Genomic DNA, 16,215 nt, shown 5'->3' with positions numbered 1-16,215 from the left:
GTAGTCAGACTGAATTCTCAAAACAATGTTTAAAAGATAATACTCTTAAACAGCCTTAAACATAATCTTAGACATGATTAGACATTAATGCACTTTGGTTTAAAAAATAACTCCTCTTTGCCACAGCACATGTCTTATATAGGTTAATCCATTAAGCGAACACTGCATAGGTTTTCACTAAATAGATATCACTTCACTACATACAGTATATGAACTTCACATGACTCACTATATAGTCCAAGCAATTGTGCTTCCATCCTCAAGAGTGACCGAAGACAAAAAAATGACTTTGCATCGTTTTAATAATTTAACAAAAAAATAAATACTTTTCCATCATCGATTTCTTTCATGAACCGTCTGGGAACGCTTTGCAGTCGGAGCGGCAGCGGCAGCGGCGGCGGTTGCTTGCAGCCTCCAGCTACCAACCAGTCATGTGTTCATGCATCACTTGCAAACGGCTTGTGCAGGTGTAAGACATTTAGCCCTAAGTGTTACCAAGCACTCAGCCACGGCCAGAGACTTCCTCTGGGGGTTCACTTTCAACTTTTCCAGAACAAACGGTGCGCAAATGAAATAAATGAGACTGTTTACAGCAGCTCATAAAATACACAGACTCATTCATCAACCCGAGCCTTAAAAAGTGTGTATGGCGTGTGCTTGTGTGTGTGTGTGTGTGTGTGTGTGTGTGTGTGTGTGTGTGTGTGTGTGTGTGTGTGTGTGTGTGTGTGTGTGCATATGCATGTGCAAATGTGTGTGCAGGGGGGTGGGGTGTGTGTAGAATTGTTTAAAGTGTGTGAACGGCAAGGCCAGGCAAAGGCACACATTTGCTCCACAGATGGGTACAGCAATGGCTGTGTAGTGGAGTCAGGAAGCCTTCACATGTGAGAGAGGCATAGCATAATGTACAGTAACATAAACAGAATGTTGAAACAGCGGGGGTTAGCGGCGGCGCCTTTGAACGCAGACTAGCGCAGGATCACGGGATCATATAATGGCACTTGGCACAGTCAAAGGCACTTTTGATTCATGTACAAGCAAAGGCTTACACACGCTCACTTTTATCATCTCGCTCACATACGCACCGACATACACAAGCTTTCTCTCTTTCTCCATACACACACATGTATGCACATTCTCGCACACACACACCCACAAACACACACACACGCGCGTGCACACACACTCTTCCATATCATATCCATCCAGAAATGCACTCATGCACGCACACCTCTCTCTCGCCCTCCCACTCACAAACATAATATAACACATGTAAACCCGGAGAAACATGCATGCATGCTTGTGTTCACAAACAAACATGTGCACTTTTACACGCACACCAAGCTGACCTGCTCCGTTCTGGCCCCATGGGGGCGCTGCGTGTGCCTTTTGGCCAGCGTTGGCCGCGTCGGTTCCTCCCACTGCTGAAGGTGGGGGCTGATTGGAGTCCAGGTGTACAGCTGCTCCTCCTGTCACAAGGAACGAGAGAGAGAGAGAGAGAGAGAGAGAGAGAGAGAGAGAGAGAGAGAGAGAGAGAGAGAGAGAGAGAGAGAGAGAGAGAGAAGAGGTAAGATAAGACAGATGTGCATCTCTGGGGGCATCTTCACATTGAACTTGGGCCATTAAGTTTTGTTTTGCTTCAAACAAGTACAGGTTTTATCCATATTTATTGACAGGGAGGTCATACTTCCGTAACATCAGCTGCACGTCAACAAAGCACATCACACACCACCACCCATGTGACCCTCTGATGCATACAGAAGTAACACTGTCGAAACATGTCACGAACAGTTGTGTTCAAAATGATTCAACCCTTACTGAAATTAAGGGTTTTAGCCATTTTACCACCATTTTTCTTTCTGATTTGTAATCGAATCAATTGAGGAGTTATAAAAAAGACAAATACAACTGAAATTACAGCTATAATTCTGGTGATATCCCAAAAATGTCCTTTCTGTGTTTACAACATTGTCAAAATTATTCAAGCCCTTAGTCACATTCTTACTACAACATCCTTTGGCAGTTATAATATTCTTCACATGTGAAACATGGCTTAACACAAGAATCTTGGCCTATTCCTTGTGAGTAAAAGCCTCCAGGTCATTCACTTTCTGGGCCTGCGTGCAGCATCTGCCTTCTTCTGGTCCCACCCCAGATTTTCAATTAATTCAATTAACAAGTCATTTCAAATTGGTTTTGGGTCCACATTTCTGTCAGATCTGGAAGGCACAACAAGAACTGCTATACTTTTTTACATTTCATTATACTTACTGTAGCTGACCCTTTTATCCAAAGGAACTATGTTTCCGGGAGTTAATTACGGACCGTGGAGCAATGTGGGATTAGATGTAGGGCACAGGGGCAATTCAGCCACTTCACATTCTTCCTACTTGTACGGGTGGGATTCGAACCTGCAACTTTCCGATCCCAGGACCAACTCACTAAAGCTGGGCTCAATCACCCCCGATTCCCGGCTGAACCTAAAGGTCAACATCTTCCAATTCTCTCTATGTGTGCGGCACAACCCAACATGAAAATCGGACGCGATTATAATGTGGTGTAGCTTGAGCCTGTCTTTAGCATAAGACTACAGCTGCCCAGCTTCAAAAGAAAGCTGTACCTGACACTCCCTAGCACTGACGATGGCATCTCTGCCTGAGCCCTTGACAAAGACTCGGCTGTCAGCTGAGCTCACATGGGCATGGGCATGGCACACGCACGCGCACACACACACTCACCATTGTGCCACTAAATGTGAGACTAATCAGGCAACTAAAAATAAGCAGCGGTGTTCACAGCCATGATCTTGTACCAGAGCTGTGAGAGAGGAGGGGTGTGAATGTGTGTGTGGAAGTAGGAGTGGTGTGTGTGTGCGCGCGTATGTGCGTATACTTGTGAATGTGTGAAGCATGTGTATGTGGATGGCAGAAGAATTCATTATCCTATTAGGATAAAAGTAAAGATACGTATTTGAAGAGCCTTATCTCAACTCAGAGATTAAATTTTATGACAAACAAGGATTTTTTTGTGGCTGTTACTGTGTGTGCAAGAACTGAAAGCCAAATAAAAAATGTGCTCAAAATAATCATGAGTAAAATCAGATCTGCATTAAATTGTCTCACTGGTGCTTCTCATGTAGGCTTTAATTGTTAGCACGGCACTTTGCATGTTACCCAATTTAGCAAAATAGACACAGAAGTCACAGACATCCAAATTTTAAGAAAGAGGGCAAGCACATTTTGCCATTTGATGAGAACAGAATGAGGAAACTCTGCTTGCTACATTTGGTCACGCTACAAGTAACACCATCTCTATTCTACTACATAAGCTCACAGTATTCTGTGCAGCTTTTAAAAAGATCACATTGCTGGTACTCTAATAGACTGCCAATGACATGGCCAGTGAGACAAATGCAAAACAGACAGCAACATGAATGAACCCACACTGAGGGAAATAACGGACACTGACCATAACGTCAGTTTGAATACCTAAGACCATGTGTGTGTGTTTTTGTACGCATGGGTGGCCACATCCACGTTGGTTAGCGTGAATGAGCTGTGAGAAAGGACTCACGTGTGGGTCTGCACATGGACGCATGAGCGAAGATGATGACCATGCTAGCGTGAAAGGCTGTGTGTGTGTGTGTGTGTGTGTGTGTGTGTGTGTGTGTGTGTGTGTGTGTGTGTGTGTGTGTGTGTGTGTGTGTGTGTGTGTGTGTGTGTGTGTGTGTGTGTGTGTGTGTGTGTGTGTTGGTGTGTGAGAGACAACGAGCAAGCAAGAGAAGAGAGAGAGAAAGAGAAAGAGAGAAAGGAAGTGTGTGTGTGTGTGTGTGTGTGTGTGTGTGTGTGTGTGTGTGTGTGTGTGTGTGTGTGTGTGTGTGTGTGTGTGTGTGTGTGTGTGTGTAAAGCTGGGAGAAACAGCAGGCTCCCTCTCCAGCTGTCATAAAGAGGGGGCAGAAGCCCCTGCTGTCATGCCTGTGATAACTAACAAAGCTCCAGCTCCAGCCCCATCACCTCCACCAACACTAAACCCCCCAAAGCACTGGGAGCAGAAGCAAGAGATCTGCAGCGGCACGCTTGAGCTTTACCCAGAGACAGAGCGCCTTGAGCTGGACACGAGCCACAGAGAGGTCGGGCACGTGGAGCTCTTACATAACCCGCCAGAGCAGATGTGTGGACGTCTGAGAGAGAGAGAGAGAGAGAGAGAGAGAGAGAGAGAGAGAGAGAGAGAGAGCCTGTATGTGGTTGTAAATAAACACTCATCTATTCAAATACAAATCAGCTCTGTCTCACTGATCAGAAAGGGATCTCAACCCATTGGGGCTATTTTCAGAACGCGGTCAGGCTAATGACAACCCTGAAAAATAAGCCGTCGTCACTATGGCAACAACCCCTCGCATTAACTGGGTACGTTGTTGTTTAGCAGCATCACGCAACCTCTCGCCCCCATTAAGGAAAAAATAAATAAAAACCCACTCCAAACGAAACCTCACCATAATGTTAAAAAAATGTGAAGATCAAGCTCTCCAGAGCTGAGGTAAGCTCCACACTCAGGCATTAGTTACGCTCCATCTCACAGCGTGGAATAGATTATTTTTTGAGAGCTTGCAAATGCAATATGACGAACAGACATTTGACCCAATGCTAATATAAAAAATGTGTGCACGCAAATGCAATATAATTCAGTATGCCCATAATAAACATCTGTGTGTAAGCATATCATTTGTGTAAATGGCGATATTGAACTATAAATTCAGTCCAACAGCCCAAGGGCTGCACAGCGCACACCCATTAGCAAAATGAACATCAATTGATTCAGCCATTAGAAATTCACATCCATCAACCTGTCGTTCACCAACAACATGATCTATCCATCTCTACACAAGCATGATTTCATCTAATGGCGAAATGATGCCACCGTTGACCTTATCAGAGACTCCTACTCCTACAGGTACAACACGTGAGAAATCGTTCCTTCATTCAGATCATTCATTTTTTACTATGGAAATGCAGTTATGTTTATAATTACAAAAAAATCCTGTTCCAAAATGAGCCAAAGTGTAGGGGCCATCCATTTCTTTCTCATTTTGTATAATTTGACATTAGGATTCAGCACCTGTCGACAAAAGTTGTGGAAACCTTCCTTTTTTCAATGTATTTCTACATGACATCTGATCTCCGAATATAGCCCGACATGTGCATTCTGGAGGTGAGAAGGCAACTGGAGGTGTTGAGGTGTTAATGAAGTGTGGCAGGGAAAGTGAGAAACTTCTGACTCGATTCAGTGCTTCATATGCATGAGTTCAGTCTTGGAACGAGAACAAACTTTGCTCTCCAGGGAAAACCAGAGAGAAAAAAGAAACAATAGGAACAGATAAAGATCTCTGCCAGAGGTGTCTTTACCTGCTTGAGAAACTAGACACCCTGCAATGTGTTCCTTCTGCCCGAGCACTTAACAATAAGTTGATTTCCATAAATAGTCAATCTACCCATCTCAGGATTTCTGTGCACGTTAAGATCAGATGTGACTGGTTTTTGACAGGCCAACTGTGATTATTGGGAACAGTTTACACCCCTATAGACATGACCTGAAGTCTTAATAAAACAAACCATATAGGGCTGCACAATTAATCGAAAAATAATCAAAATCGTGATAAAATAGTGAAATCGAACTCATGATTTTAATCGTGATTTAATCGTGGCAATACTGACCTATTTTAGAGAGCGTCCTTGAATCCAGAAAATACTGACAGGCTAGTGTTTCTGGCCAGAAATCTGTCCACTGAAGTTTTATTACAATCCATTCTATTTTGCTCATCCCGTATGTAATTCATTCTTGGTTATATTTCATCTAGTTATAATTTTCAAAAAAAAATCTGCAAAAATCAATAATCGTGATTAATAATCGTGATTATGATTTTGACCAAAATAATCGTGATTATGATTTTGACCAAAATAATCATGATTATGATTTTTTCCATAATCGTGCAGCCCTAAAACCATATGACCCTATGTGGGGACCATGGAGGTAAGGTAGTTGAAGGTAAGAATGTCTCACAATGGTGATTTCCATAAATAGCCAATCTACCTGGCTCTGGGTTGTGGTGCTTGTTTAGATCAGAAGTGGCAAGCTTGGTTTAGTTCCTACAGTCGGAAGTTGATTGGCTTCTACGGTACTTAGTATGGACTTGTGATGTGTGTAGAGCATGATAGAGATGCTTTTGTGTGTGTGTGTGTGTGTGTGTGTGTGTGTGTGTGTGTGTGTGTGTGTGTGTGTCTTACGTTGAACGTGAGCATATCCGGCACCTCGCCTGCCTGGAGCTGTTCCCTGAAGCAGTGGCTGAAGGGCTGCAGGATCCCCAAGGCCAGGAAGCGCGAGCAGAGCGTCTCCACCTCCTCTGGGGGAACCTCACCCCCTGCCAAGCAACGCGACAGCAGAGTACGCCCTGGGAGATGAAGAGATGGAGACAGAGAGAGAGAGAGAGAGAGAGAGAGAGAGAGATTGTAATGTCATAAGACATAGCCTACCCTATTGAATAGTTCGAAAATATGTAGCTCACTATACGTACATGTGCAGGTATAGGTACAGTAACATATCCACTTACATGACCACATATGGGACACTGAAGCGTGTGCACATCCATTAGTAGCCTACACCCACCTCATCCCAACTGCCACACAAATTACAACTACAGTAAATTTTTATTCTGCACATTTGCATGCCGATATTGTTTACTTGAATCACAATGGGAGTGTTGTGCAGTAGGCTATTAGAGGTACGGTATCCCCATCTCTCATTCATATTCATAAATATAGTACAGTGGGACTGTTGCCATGGAAATATATATATATACGAGAGCCTTGGTGTGGATTACAAATTCCCCACCAGCCTGGTTTAAAAGAGCATTGACAGCTCCTAGTTGAGCTGAGACTGATGCAGGCAATGTAATCACTCAGCCTAGACAGCAGCAGCAGCAGCATCATTACGGCCACAGGCTAGGTGGAGCATGAGAGTGCAGTTTTAGAGGGTCTGGCCATAAAAACATCACTCATCTGTCAGCTGAACACAAACTCGATAGGCTACTTTCCTCTGGTTCAGTGGAACACGCCAAGACACAATTTTAAACGGTTACTTCGTGGCTAATTGAACCAATGTCACCGGGCAAGATATGTCAGGACACAATAAAGAGTTGGTTAGTACAGAGAACAGAAGATTAATGGGTCTTGTTAGCAAAACGATGGGGAGCTGACCATAGAAATCTAGAAAATAAAGACGCAATTGATATCCACATAACTGGTAATCTAATGAACATTGCTGGACAAACGGTCCCCCTGTCAGAAACTGTCCCCAGTCAAGCAAATTGAATCTGACAGTCCAGACAATCCATGTAATGTTTGGAAGATGTCTGAACGCTGCATTGTAGCCTACCTGATAATATGGGCGCACCTGCCAGAGTGATTTTAGTCAGCGTGGGTGAGTACTTCATCGGTGCGCGCTGTTCTAAGTAAATTGTTCACCTGCATCAGCTACAGGCTTATTGAATAAAATATGTGGAAAACACGAAATAGTGGATCGAGAGTGGGTAATAAAACACCATAACCGTATCAATTGAATAACAAGGCAATGCTTGGAACAAAACCATTAGCTTCACGCGCAGCCAGTTGTTGACTGCTTCCATTCAGATGTGTCATGTTCGCGTGACAGGTGCCCTCAGTCCAGGGCCAGGCCTTCCATGATCCATATCAAACGGATTTTGGATGACGGACATTTTCGAAATAATAAAGGCGTGAATATTAATATGAATATGAATATGAAGTGACGTAGGCTAGCCTACCTGGTAAATCTTTGATTTTGAAAGTTTAGTATCGGTGCAAGCGTGCTTGAGATGCCAACATATCCATGTGGTAGCGTGGAGCTGAGACTGGAATATAACAACGACGGCCAGAGTTTCTAGTACACACATAGGCGTTATGTTGGACTACGGAGTTCTACTATTATGTCTTGAATATTATTTTCGTGCCACATTGTCTTTTTAAGCCGCAGATGTTGCTGAACCAGCGCATGGCACTCGCGTTTGTGAATAACCCTTAAGCAGATTCGGCACCGTTTCATTTTACACCAAGGTCAAGGTCACTGGGCGTGGATAACAATTTTATTTACCCAGTAGCCTACATTCCAATAAATATGCGACCTTGCGTCCTCCACTTGGGCTTGGGCTTGTGGCTTCACGCTTTGCTGATGCCCCGCCTCCGTGGAGAAAACAACTAAGTTCCCTATCGCAGGAACTGCGACCTAGCACCAAAGAAACTCAAGAGAAAGAACAATCTCATGGCGGGGAATGCATTGGCCACGGTGTAGTACGGGGGCGTTGCCTGAGGACACGAGTGGATGGAAAATTAACTCCCTTGCGCATGGTCATTGGTCATCCATCCACGATGGATGCCATTTTCGTACTCCGTAATTTGTGGCCAAGTAACGGCAGCTGTTGGTCAGCAGTAATTGCTGGGGGTAATTAAGGACAGCTGACAGACATTCACGCTGTCCTATGACCTGTTCCACAGTGAATAACATTTCCATACTCCCCTCGCCATCATTTCGTACTATGCTGTTATGACGTGAGTAAGCCCTCTTGTCCAAAGAGGCTTGAGACAAGAGGGCTTACTCACGTCATAACAGCGTAGTAGGAAATGATGGCGAGGGGAGTACGGAAATGTTATTCACTGTGGAACAGGTCATAGGACAGCGTGAATGTCTGTCAGCTGTCCTTAATTACCCCCAGCAATTACTGCTGACCAACAGCTGCCGTTACTTGGCCACAAATTATCCATCATGGTGTCGCCCCCACTGACCATGTGCAAGGGAGTACGAAAATGGCATCCATCGCACCCACTGACCAATGACCATGCGCAAGGGAGTTAATTTTCCGTCCACTCGTGTCCTCAGGCAACGCCCCCGTACTACACCGTGGCCAATGCATTCCCCGCCAAGAGATTGTTCTTTCTCTTGAGTTTCTTTGCTATTACTCATGGGACATGATCGACCTTGGTTGATCCACGAAGCATTTTTTATATCTTTAATCAAGCCGAATGGCAGATGGCTGTGTCAGTCAAGCTAGGGTCCGCCCACCGGCGGCGGCTATTACTGCACTGACGCCCATCTCACTTCCTCTTTTCTTGCTTCGCCGGGAAAGGTCCACGTAAAGTATCACTGTTACGACATTGTTAAAATATACAATGTTGCTATTTGTTAATGAATTTCCGTGTGGCGTATTACTCGTAATAGCCGGTGTACGCCAGCTAAGAGTGCCCACGCGATTCTTAACTTGTTTTCTCTGTCGTTTCAGATGTTTTTATTTACAGGATTTTCAGATGTCCTCGAGATACGAACATCTATGGAGGGGGCCTTGGGTCGCACGCGCCTCCCTGAGGGGAGAACACGATACAGCCGCTTTCCCAAAGGGAAGGACCCTGTTTCGTGTTTGGTCTGCGTTCCCCTAGGCACGCTGAGAGAGCGTCTCAGCAACGGAATTATCCTCAATGCAGACGCCGTCTCTACCCGTCTGCTAGGCCAGTCGAGCGTGTTAGCCTGCCGGTTAGCCAGCTAGCTCCTCGAGCCCCTGAGTTCCGACCCCTCCCTGACCGGCTTGTGTACCCCCTTCTAGCCCATGGCGCGCGCTGCTAGCTCAGTTAGGCTTTTAGCCTATCCCCCGCCCTGTAGCATGGCTCTGACGGGTGGTTTGACTACTTGTACTGGGCGCATGGAAGTGTTGACACAGGTAAGTTGGGCTCGTAGGCCGATTAGACTCGGACCTATTACTAGCCCGGTGAGCAGCAGCCTGGGGCTTTGTCGCATGTATGGACGGACGGGGACGTCTACCGAACACAAGCTGGATTACGCCGACCTCTACTGTATGTGGGACCACTGGCACGTTTTGTCCCATGGTCCCCGTTGTACACCGTAAGGACACACCCAGTGCCTCACACTTGTGACCCACTGTATGTTCACATAAGCACCTGGTTCGCCCAATGTTGCCCGAACACATGTCATGTACACATCAAATAAACAAATTGATCTGTTTGCACACTGATGGTTTGCACGGTCCCTTCTGATGGTCAGTTGTGAAATAAAATGTTGTTCTCCCCCCATGTACGGTCTGTGATTGCACGACTATCTGTGAATGCCTTAAAGGTAGGCTACCTATCTTGCACTGCCGCTCTGAGGAGCCTCTGTGCAGGACATCCAAACATTTCACCCTCCCTAATCTCGGCTATAAAGGGAGTGGAGACGCAGCGCTTCACCTTGGCACAGGTCTGGATTAATTAATTAATTTAAATACAGTAAAAGTACCCCTCGCAGCGCTCTCGTGGGCCTCTGCAACGGGAAACCAGACTTATAACATGCCCTTATTCTGCTATAAGGATGGTCGTGCTACTGTTATGAGGTTGGCAAAAGGGGAGAACTCCCTGCGTTTTGTGTACAGTCACGAGACGAGGCGCGCGCTTATCTCCGTGTCTGGCTCTTGCGCCCACTGGACGGGCTTCATACACAGCTTGGCCAGGCAGACATCGACGCGCGGGAGCGCGCAATGGTTTTGCTTCGACTACTGGCTAGCAATACTATTTACAATTGTTAACACGACCGAAAGCTGGTGCCCGAGCCTCAATCTACGGCATACCGGGCAAAGTTATACTTGTTTTCCCTCTGAGGGTAAATAACGTGACTGAAATGTCGGGAATGTAGAATGCTCACTCCACATCGTTTTGTCGGGTGCATTCGCCCGGTTCTGTGTTGTATTATATTTCTTGATACTGACGTCTGCCTGGCGCACTATGTCTGCCCGAGCCTCAATTTACGGCATACCGGGCAAAGTTATACTTGTTTTCCCTCTGAGGGTAAATAAAGTGACTGAAATGTCGGGAATGTAGAATGCTCACTCCACATCGTTTTGTCGGGTGCATTCGCCCGGTTCTATGTTGTATTATATTTCTTGATACTGACGTCTGCCTGGTGCACTATGTCTGTTCTTGTCTGACGCAGGATATTCCTGCGTTTTGCGTTGCCACTGGGGCCTCACATTTTGTACTGGTTCAATGGCAATGCGTGCGTAATTGGGTTCGCCCCGTCTCCGTGCGCGCTCTCCAGATGTCTGGTGGCTGCGCAACGGGGGCTACTTTATGCCAGCTGCCTATTTTGCTGTCATTCACGCACATAGGGTTTTCACGCCAGCCTCTGTCTTGCCTTATGGTCTTGCACCGGGGACTGCTCTGTTCTGTGTCCACTCCACATGCACATTTTCGTCGAGTGTACTTGCCAATTAATGACTGGGTCGTCATTATGGATCTGACGTCTGCTCATTTCACATATATACCCAACCATGTCAGACACAGGTCTTCTGCGTTTGCATCCTAGGAGTTCTAGTCAGGCTTTGGAGTGGAGCTCGGCGCGCTCGCTCGCTCTCTCTCGTGCGTGTTCACGTGCTTGGTATTGCCTGTTATAGCGGTGTTACAGCCCAGACCGTCCACCTCTCTTTATGCCATCATTGACCCATTGGGAGAGGTCGGGATTTATTATTATTATTATTAATGATAATAATAATTACAAGAATGGTAATACCAATAATAATAATAATAATAATGATAACAATGATTATTATTATGATGGCCGAGCTAATCATAATATTTCTTATTATTATGAGTCATTCAGAGGTTTCTTCTCCTGGCCCAGCCGGTTGTATTCCTCAGTCTGACTCGCCCCTATTTCTAAGGGCCCGCATCCCCTACTGTACCTGGAGCGCATGAACAGTTTACTGATGTCACTCAGCCTGTTCTCCCTGGGTTGGCCGGGGACAACACAGTTGTCCCTGTAGTTATTGGGCATGCTTGGCGCGGCAGTGGTGCCCTTGCCAATGTGCTTATTGTGACTGGGGCTTTTTCGGGTCTGACGCACTTCTCAGTATTTCTACCCAAGCAGGGACAGGCACAGGGGTTTGGTAGACCCCTGAGTGCTTGTCAGTGTGGTGGGGGGCCGGTTAACCATGGCACCTTATGCATCCACCACGGATCGGTCACAGCGTGGTGGTCAATGGCTTTTGGCCCGCCAGCCAAGCCAAACTACATGTCAAGGTGTTTGGGCTCCTCACAGTGCTGCTAGGCTTTCGCCCCTTCCTGTGTAGGTTGGATCAGACGACACTTTGGCGATTACATGCATCAGGGGTTCCCCACCTTTCCCAACTTGGGGCCCACTCGAAATTGTCACAAAGGTTCGGGGCCCACCTCGGACCCGAATACGAATAAAATTCACATAAATCAGCAGCAACACACACCATAATGTGATTGTGGGTTTTGGAATATTATTTCCAGGCCCCCTTGGTACACCTTCAGGGCCCCCCAATGGGCCCCGGCCCATAGGTTGAACATCACTGGCATACATCACCGCGCACGATGGAGTACATTCCCTGCCCCTGTTCTATGTGGCATTGCTTTCAGGGGCTACCTTCATGCAGCAGCATGGCTTCTGCGTACAAAGGTGGGGGAGAGCATTCTGATCTCAGTTGGCAGGGCCAACATCGACCCGTTTGTAATATGGCTAACTGTGCATTGCCCTTTGTGAGCTTTCCCAGGGGGATAATCGTCCCTGGGGAGTGGCTGCCTTGGCATAGCCCTGGACCTTGGGACACTTTATGGTTTCCCCAACTGTCCTTCTCCCTTTGCTCCTGGCCAGAGTGCATGAGGATTATGTGTATTCTGGTGGCTCCAGCTGGAGCTGCCCAGTCATGCTTTCTCGATTTCTGCTGTTTGGCAGTGGGCCCGCCATAGGTGATCCCACTGTGCTAGGACTTACTGAGGCTGGTCGACGGGGAGATAGCATGGCCACGGCCGGCACTAGTGGCCTGGCCTCGGAGAGGCTGTAACTATCGGATGTCGGCCTGTCTGGTGAGGTGGCAGGGGCTCTCCAGAATTCCAGGGCTCTGTCTGCCCTCCTGCTTTCTGCGCTGGCGTGACATGTTTGTTGGTGTGATGCGCTACCTGGGGCCCGACTCCTTATAGTGTCCTGTTGCCGGCACTCTTGGCTTTCCCCGGCATCTTTTGGACCAAGCGATGGCAGCCTTGACAATTACACTGGATGTGGCGGCAGTCTCAACATGTCATTCTGGGTTTGGGTGTGCAACTCTGTGTTCGCATCCCCTGATGACACGTGTCATGATGGGCATATGGCGTGCCCCACCCGGGCCTTTGTCGGCATGGGGCCTGCTGAAAATTCTACGGGCACGAGTGGACCCCCAGTTTGGGCTTCTCTCGTCAGCATGTGTCAAGCTGCTTTCCCTCAAACATAATTATTGGGCCCTACCATGTCCTACATGGTTGAGCACTCTTACGTTTTACCGACCTGGGTCAGTTTGTTGCTCCTCCCCTGTCTCTCTCTCTGCCACTCATTCCCTGTTACCTCTGTACCGCCCTCTTTGATGATGACGGCACTGCGGGCCTAACTCAGCCATTGAAAATGAAATAAATAAATAAATAAAAGAATAAAAATTGGCATGTGAGACAGTATTGTTGGTGATGTTGTCCTTGGCCTAGCGCCTCAGTGACATACTGTACATGCGCTGTTGGTACATCCGGCCTGCCCGCGCTTCTCTGCGGAGGATGGTGCGGCGGTGTTACGCCAGAATGCGGCTTTCCCACCCCGCAGTGGACACAGCCTTATGCCTAATGTCAGCTCCTTGTTTAGCTGGTCTCTTCACTCCCCCCCATTGGGTTGTTCTTGGGGGTTTATTTACATGAGCTTTGCTCTGTGCATGCCCTCCGCTTGTGTTTGGATGGCACACAGGGTTTAGGTGCTGCACTCTGCTATGTATTTGTCATGAGGCAGCCTCGGGAGGTAAGGCCCACTTCAGGCGTAAGTTGGCATATTTGGTTGGCCCCAGCTTCAGCTTCAGAGCTCCAGCCAGGCCTAGGGCTCGCTCGACCTGGGCTCCAGTCCTCTCCGACTCGCCGTGGAGTCAAGCCCTGCTCATTGACTTCTCCAAAAAGAGACTGGGTCTCTACCTGCCCCAGCCCCAGCTCCAGAGCTCCAGCCGCGTATGGGTGGAGGCTACTGAGTTTGTCTACAGAGGACTCCTTTGGCACCCCCAGTGGGTCTGTGTGCACACTCTACGAGGGGGGTGTCGTTGTCTTGGCCCATATACAGATGGATGTGTGTTTGACATATGGAGGGCGACAGGGTGGAGTTTCTCCACTCTTTTGTTTGATTCTTCATGTGGGAGGTGGCTGACCCTCTGCCCCACGGGCTGTGTTAACTGCTGGCAACGGGGAGGTTTGGCCTCTGTGTAGTCGCACCACTACCTGTCGCTCCCCTATAGCTGGGCGTTGGCATACTGTGTGTGTGGTTCTGGTGGTGGTGGGGCCCTGCCCTGGGAAGTTGCGGGGCCCTCACTGCACCGTATTCCGAATGGTGCCCTCTGCATAGCCACGTCGTGTGCGGGATTGGAGACGGTCCCATGAGTAATAGGTCGCAGTTCCTGCGATAGGGAACATCTGGGTTATGTATATAACCCCAGTTCCCTGAGAAGGGACCAGACCTATTACTAGGTTGAGCACACGGCGTCTCTGCTGAGGGGCTCAGCAGCGAAAGAGGAAGTGAGATGGGCGTCAGTGCAGTAATAGCCGCCGCCGGTGGGCGGACCCTAGCTTGACTGACACAGCCATCTGCCATTCGGCTTGATTAAAGATATAAAAAATGCTTCGTGGATCAACCAAGGTCGATCATGTCCCATGAGTAATAGGTCTGGTCCCTTCTCAGGGAACTGGGGTTATATACATAACCCAGATGTTTCCCCGCTGTCAGCCTAGCCACAACCATTTCTGGGGACTAGTCTTCATTCACTGTCCAGTTTACAAATGAGAAAATGACTTTACAACTGAGCCTTTGCAATACATTGAATTATAATGCGCGACATATTTCTTCCTGGTACGAGGCCACAATACAAGCACAAGTGGAGGAGGCAAGGTCACATGTTGGAATGGGCTCACTGAGTGTAGGACTACTCAGTTAGCTCCTAGAGCTCTCATGGTTCTGCAGATTATCTTAACCGTAGACTGTAACCTAAGGCATCACATAAACAAGTTTTCAGCTGTAGGTCTAGACCTACCATAGGCCCTACTTTCACGCCCTTGTGAAATTCTCGTCCATTTGCTTTTTTAGTCATAATGAGTTGATTTACCAAGTAGGTATTGTTGGTCTATACCTGTAGGGTTGTAAAATCACTTGGCAGCAGCTGGACAAAAGAGAACATTTATCAGTTTGACTTATTTACGAGGAAGAAAAAGACAAAAAATGGACTCCAGTTTCTTACATTTGATTATTTCCATTTCTCAACTGAATAGTGTAACAGAATATCTCTGGGGTCTGAACAAAGGCATTTGAGGCCATCCACATTTTTCTTCGGACTCCAAAGATATTCTGTTGCAGTATGTTGAGGGCACTTAAGGCTATGCACTAGCCGTTGAAAGAGAGCAAACACAGCTCAGCATTTCATTATATTCCTGAGAAGAAAAAGAAAAAAAACAACTGATGAATTACTGACCATGCAAAGAATATTGTGACAGCCCTTTTTGAATTTCTATGTAGTAGACCTATGTGATATTGTTGTTTCCTTCCCTCCCATTCCTTACCATAATGATCTACTATTGTAGGAATGACCACCATGTTATGAAATTATGTAATTCAAACACCTGTTATGAAATTATGTAATTACAGAATTAAGAAATTATGTTCACACTGTGCATAAAGTTAACTGTGTGGCATTTAAGCCATAATAATTTCCTTGACATGGCCTTCTGGCCAAGATTTGCACTGTTTTAGCTACAGCTTGAGCAGTCAGCCTGTCAAAATAGCTCAAAAACAGCAGCTTGTTTTTCCTTGTTTTGACAGTAAAATGTCTTATATCCTAGCAGATAACGTTAGCACGTCTATTAAAATAATAGAACTCAATGAAAAAAACTCTGTGTGTTTGTCAAAAGATCTCTGTGACTTTGCTGTCCCACACCTCAGGATAACTTGGTAAAGGCCATAATAATGTTAGAGAGAAGAATCCGTCTCAAAATCAGAGGCTAAGGGCCTAAGGTGAGAGCATGCTTCACATTATAGTGATCTGTCATCTGCATTCATGCAAAAGTATTTTTAAGTCAGCCAATAAAATAAATCAAATATATTCAGGAA

General features: G+C 46.7%; 1 protein-coding gene across 1 annotated transcript in view; it reads right to left on the bottom strand.

The window, feature by feature from the left end:
* Nucleotides 1-16,215, bottom strand: part of fmn2a (formin 2a) — a 75,200-nt gene that overhangs the window by 53,488 nt on the left and 5,497 nt on the right. The window contains exons 3-4 of the mRNA XM_063191977.1: nt 6,279-6,442; nt 1,347-1,466 (exon numbers count right to left, since the gene is read on the bottom strand). Coding sequence (XP_063048047.1) covers nt 1,347-1,466; nt 6,279-6,442 — 284 coding nt within the window. The remainder of the gene's footprint in view (nt 1-1,346; nt 1,467-6,278; nt 6,443-16,215) is intronic.

Source organism: Engraulis encrasicolus, chromosome 24 (assembly GCF_034702125.1).
Source record: "Engraulis encrasicolus isolate BLACKSEA-1 chromosome 24, IST_EnEncr_1.0, whole genome shotgun sequence".
In the NCBI taxonomy this organism is placed as follows: Eukaryota; Metazoa; Chordata; class Actinopteri; order Clupeiformes; family Engraulidae; genus Engraulis; species Engraulis encrasicolus.
Note: the sequence above shows the minus strand (reverse complement) of the source record. Positions and strands in the feature narration are given on the sequence as shown.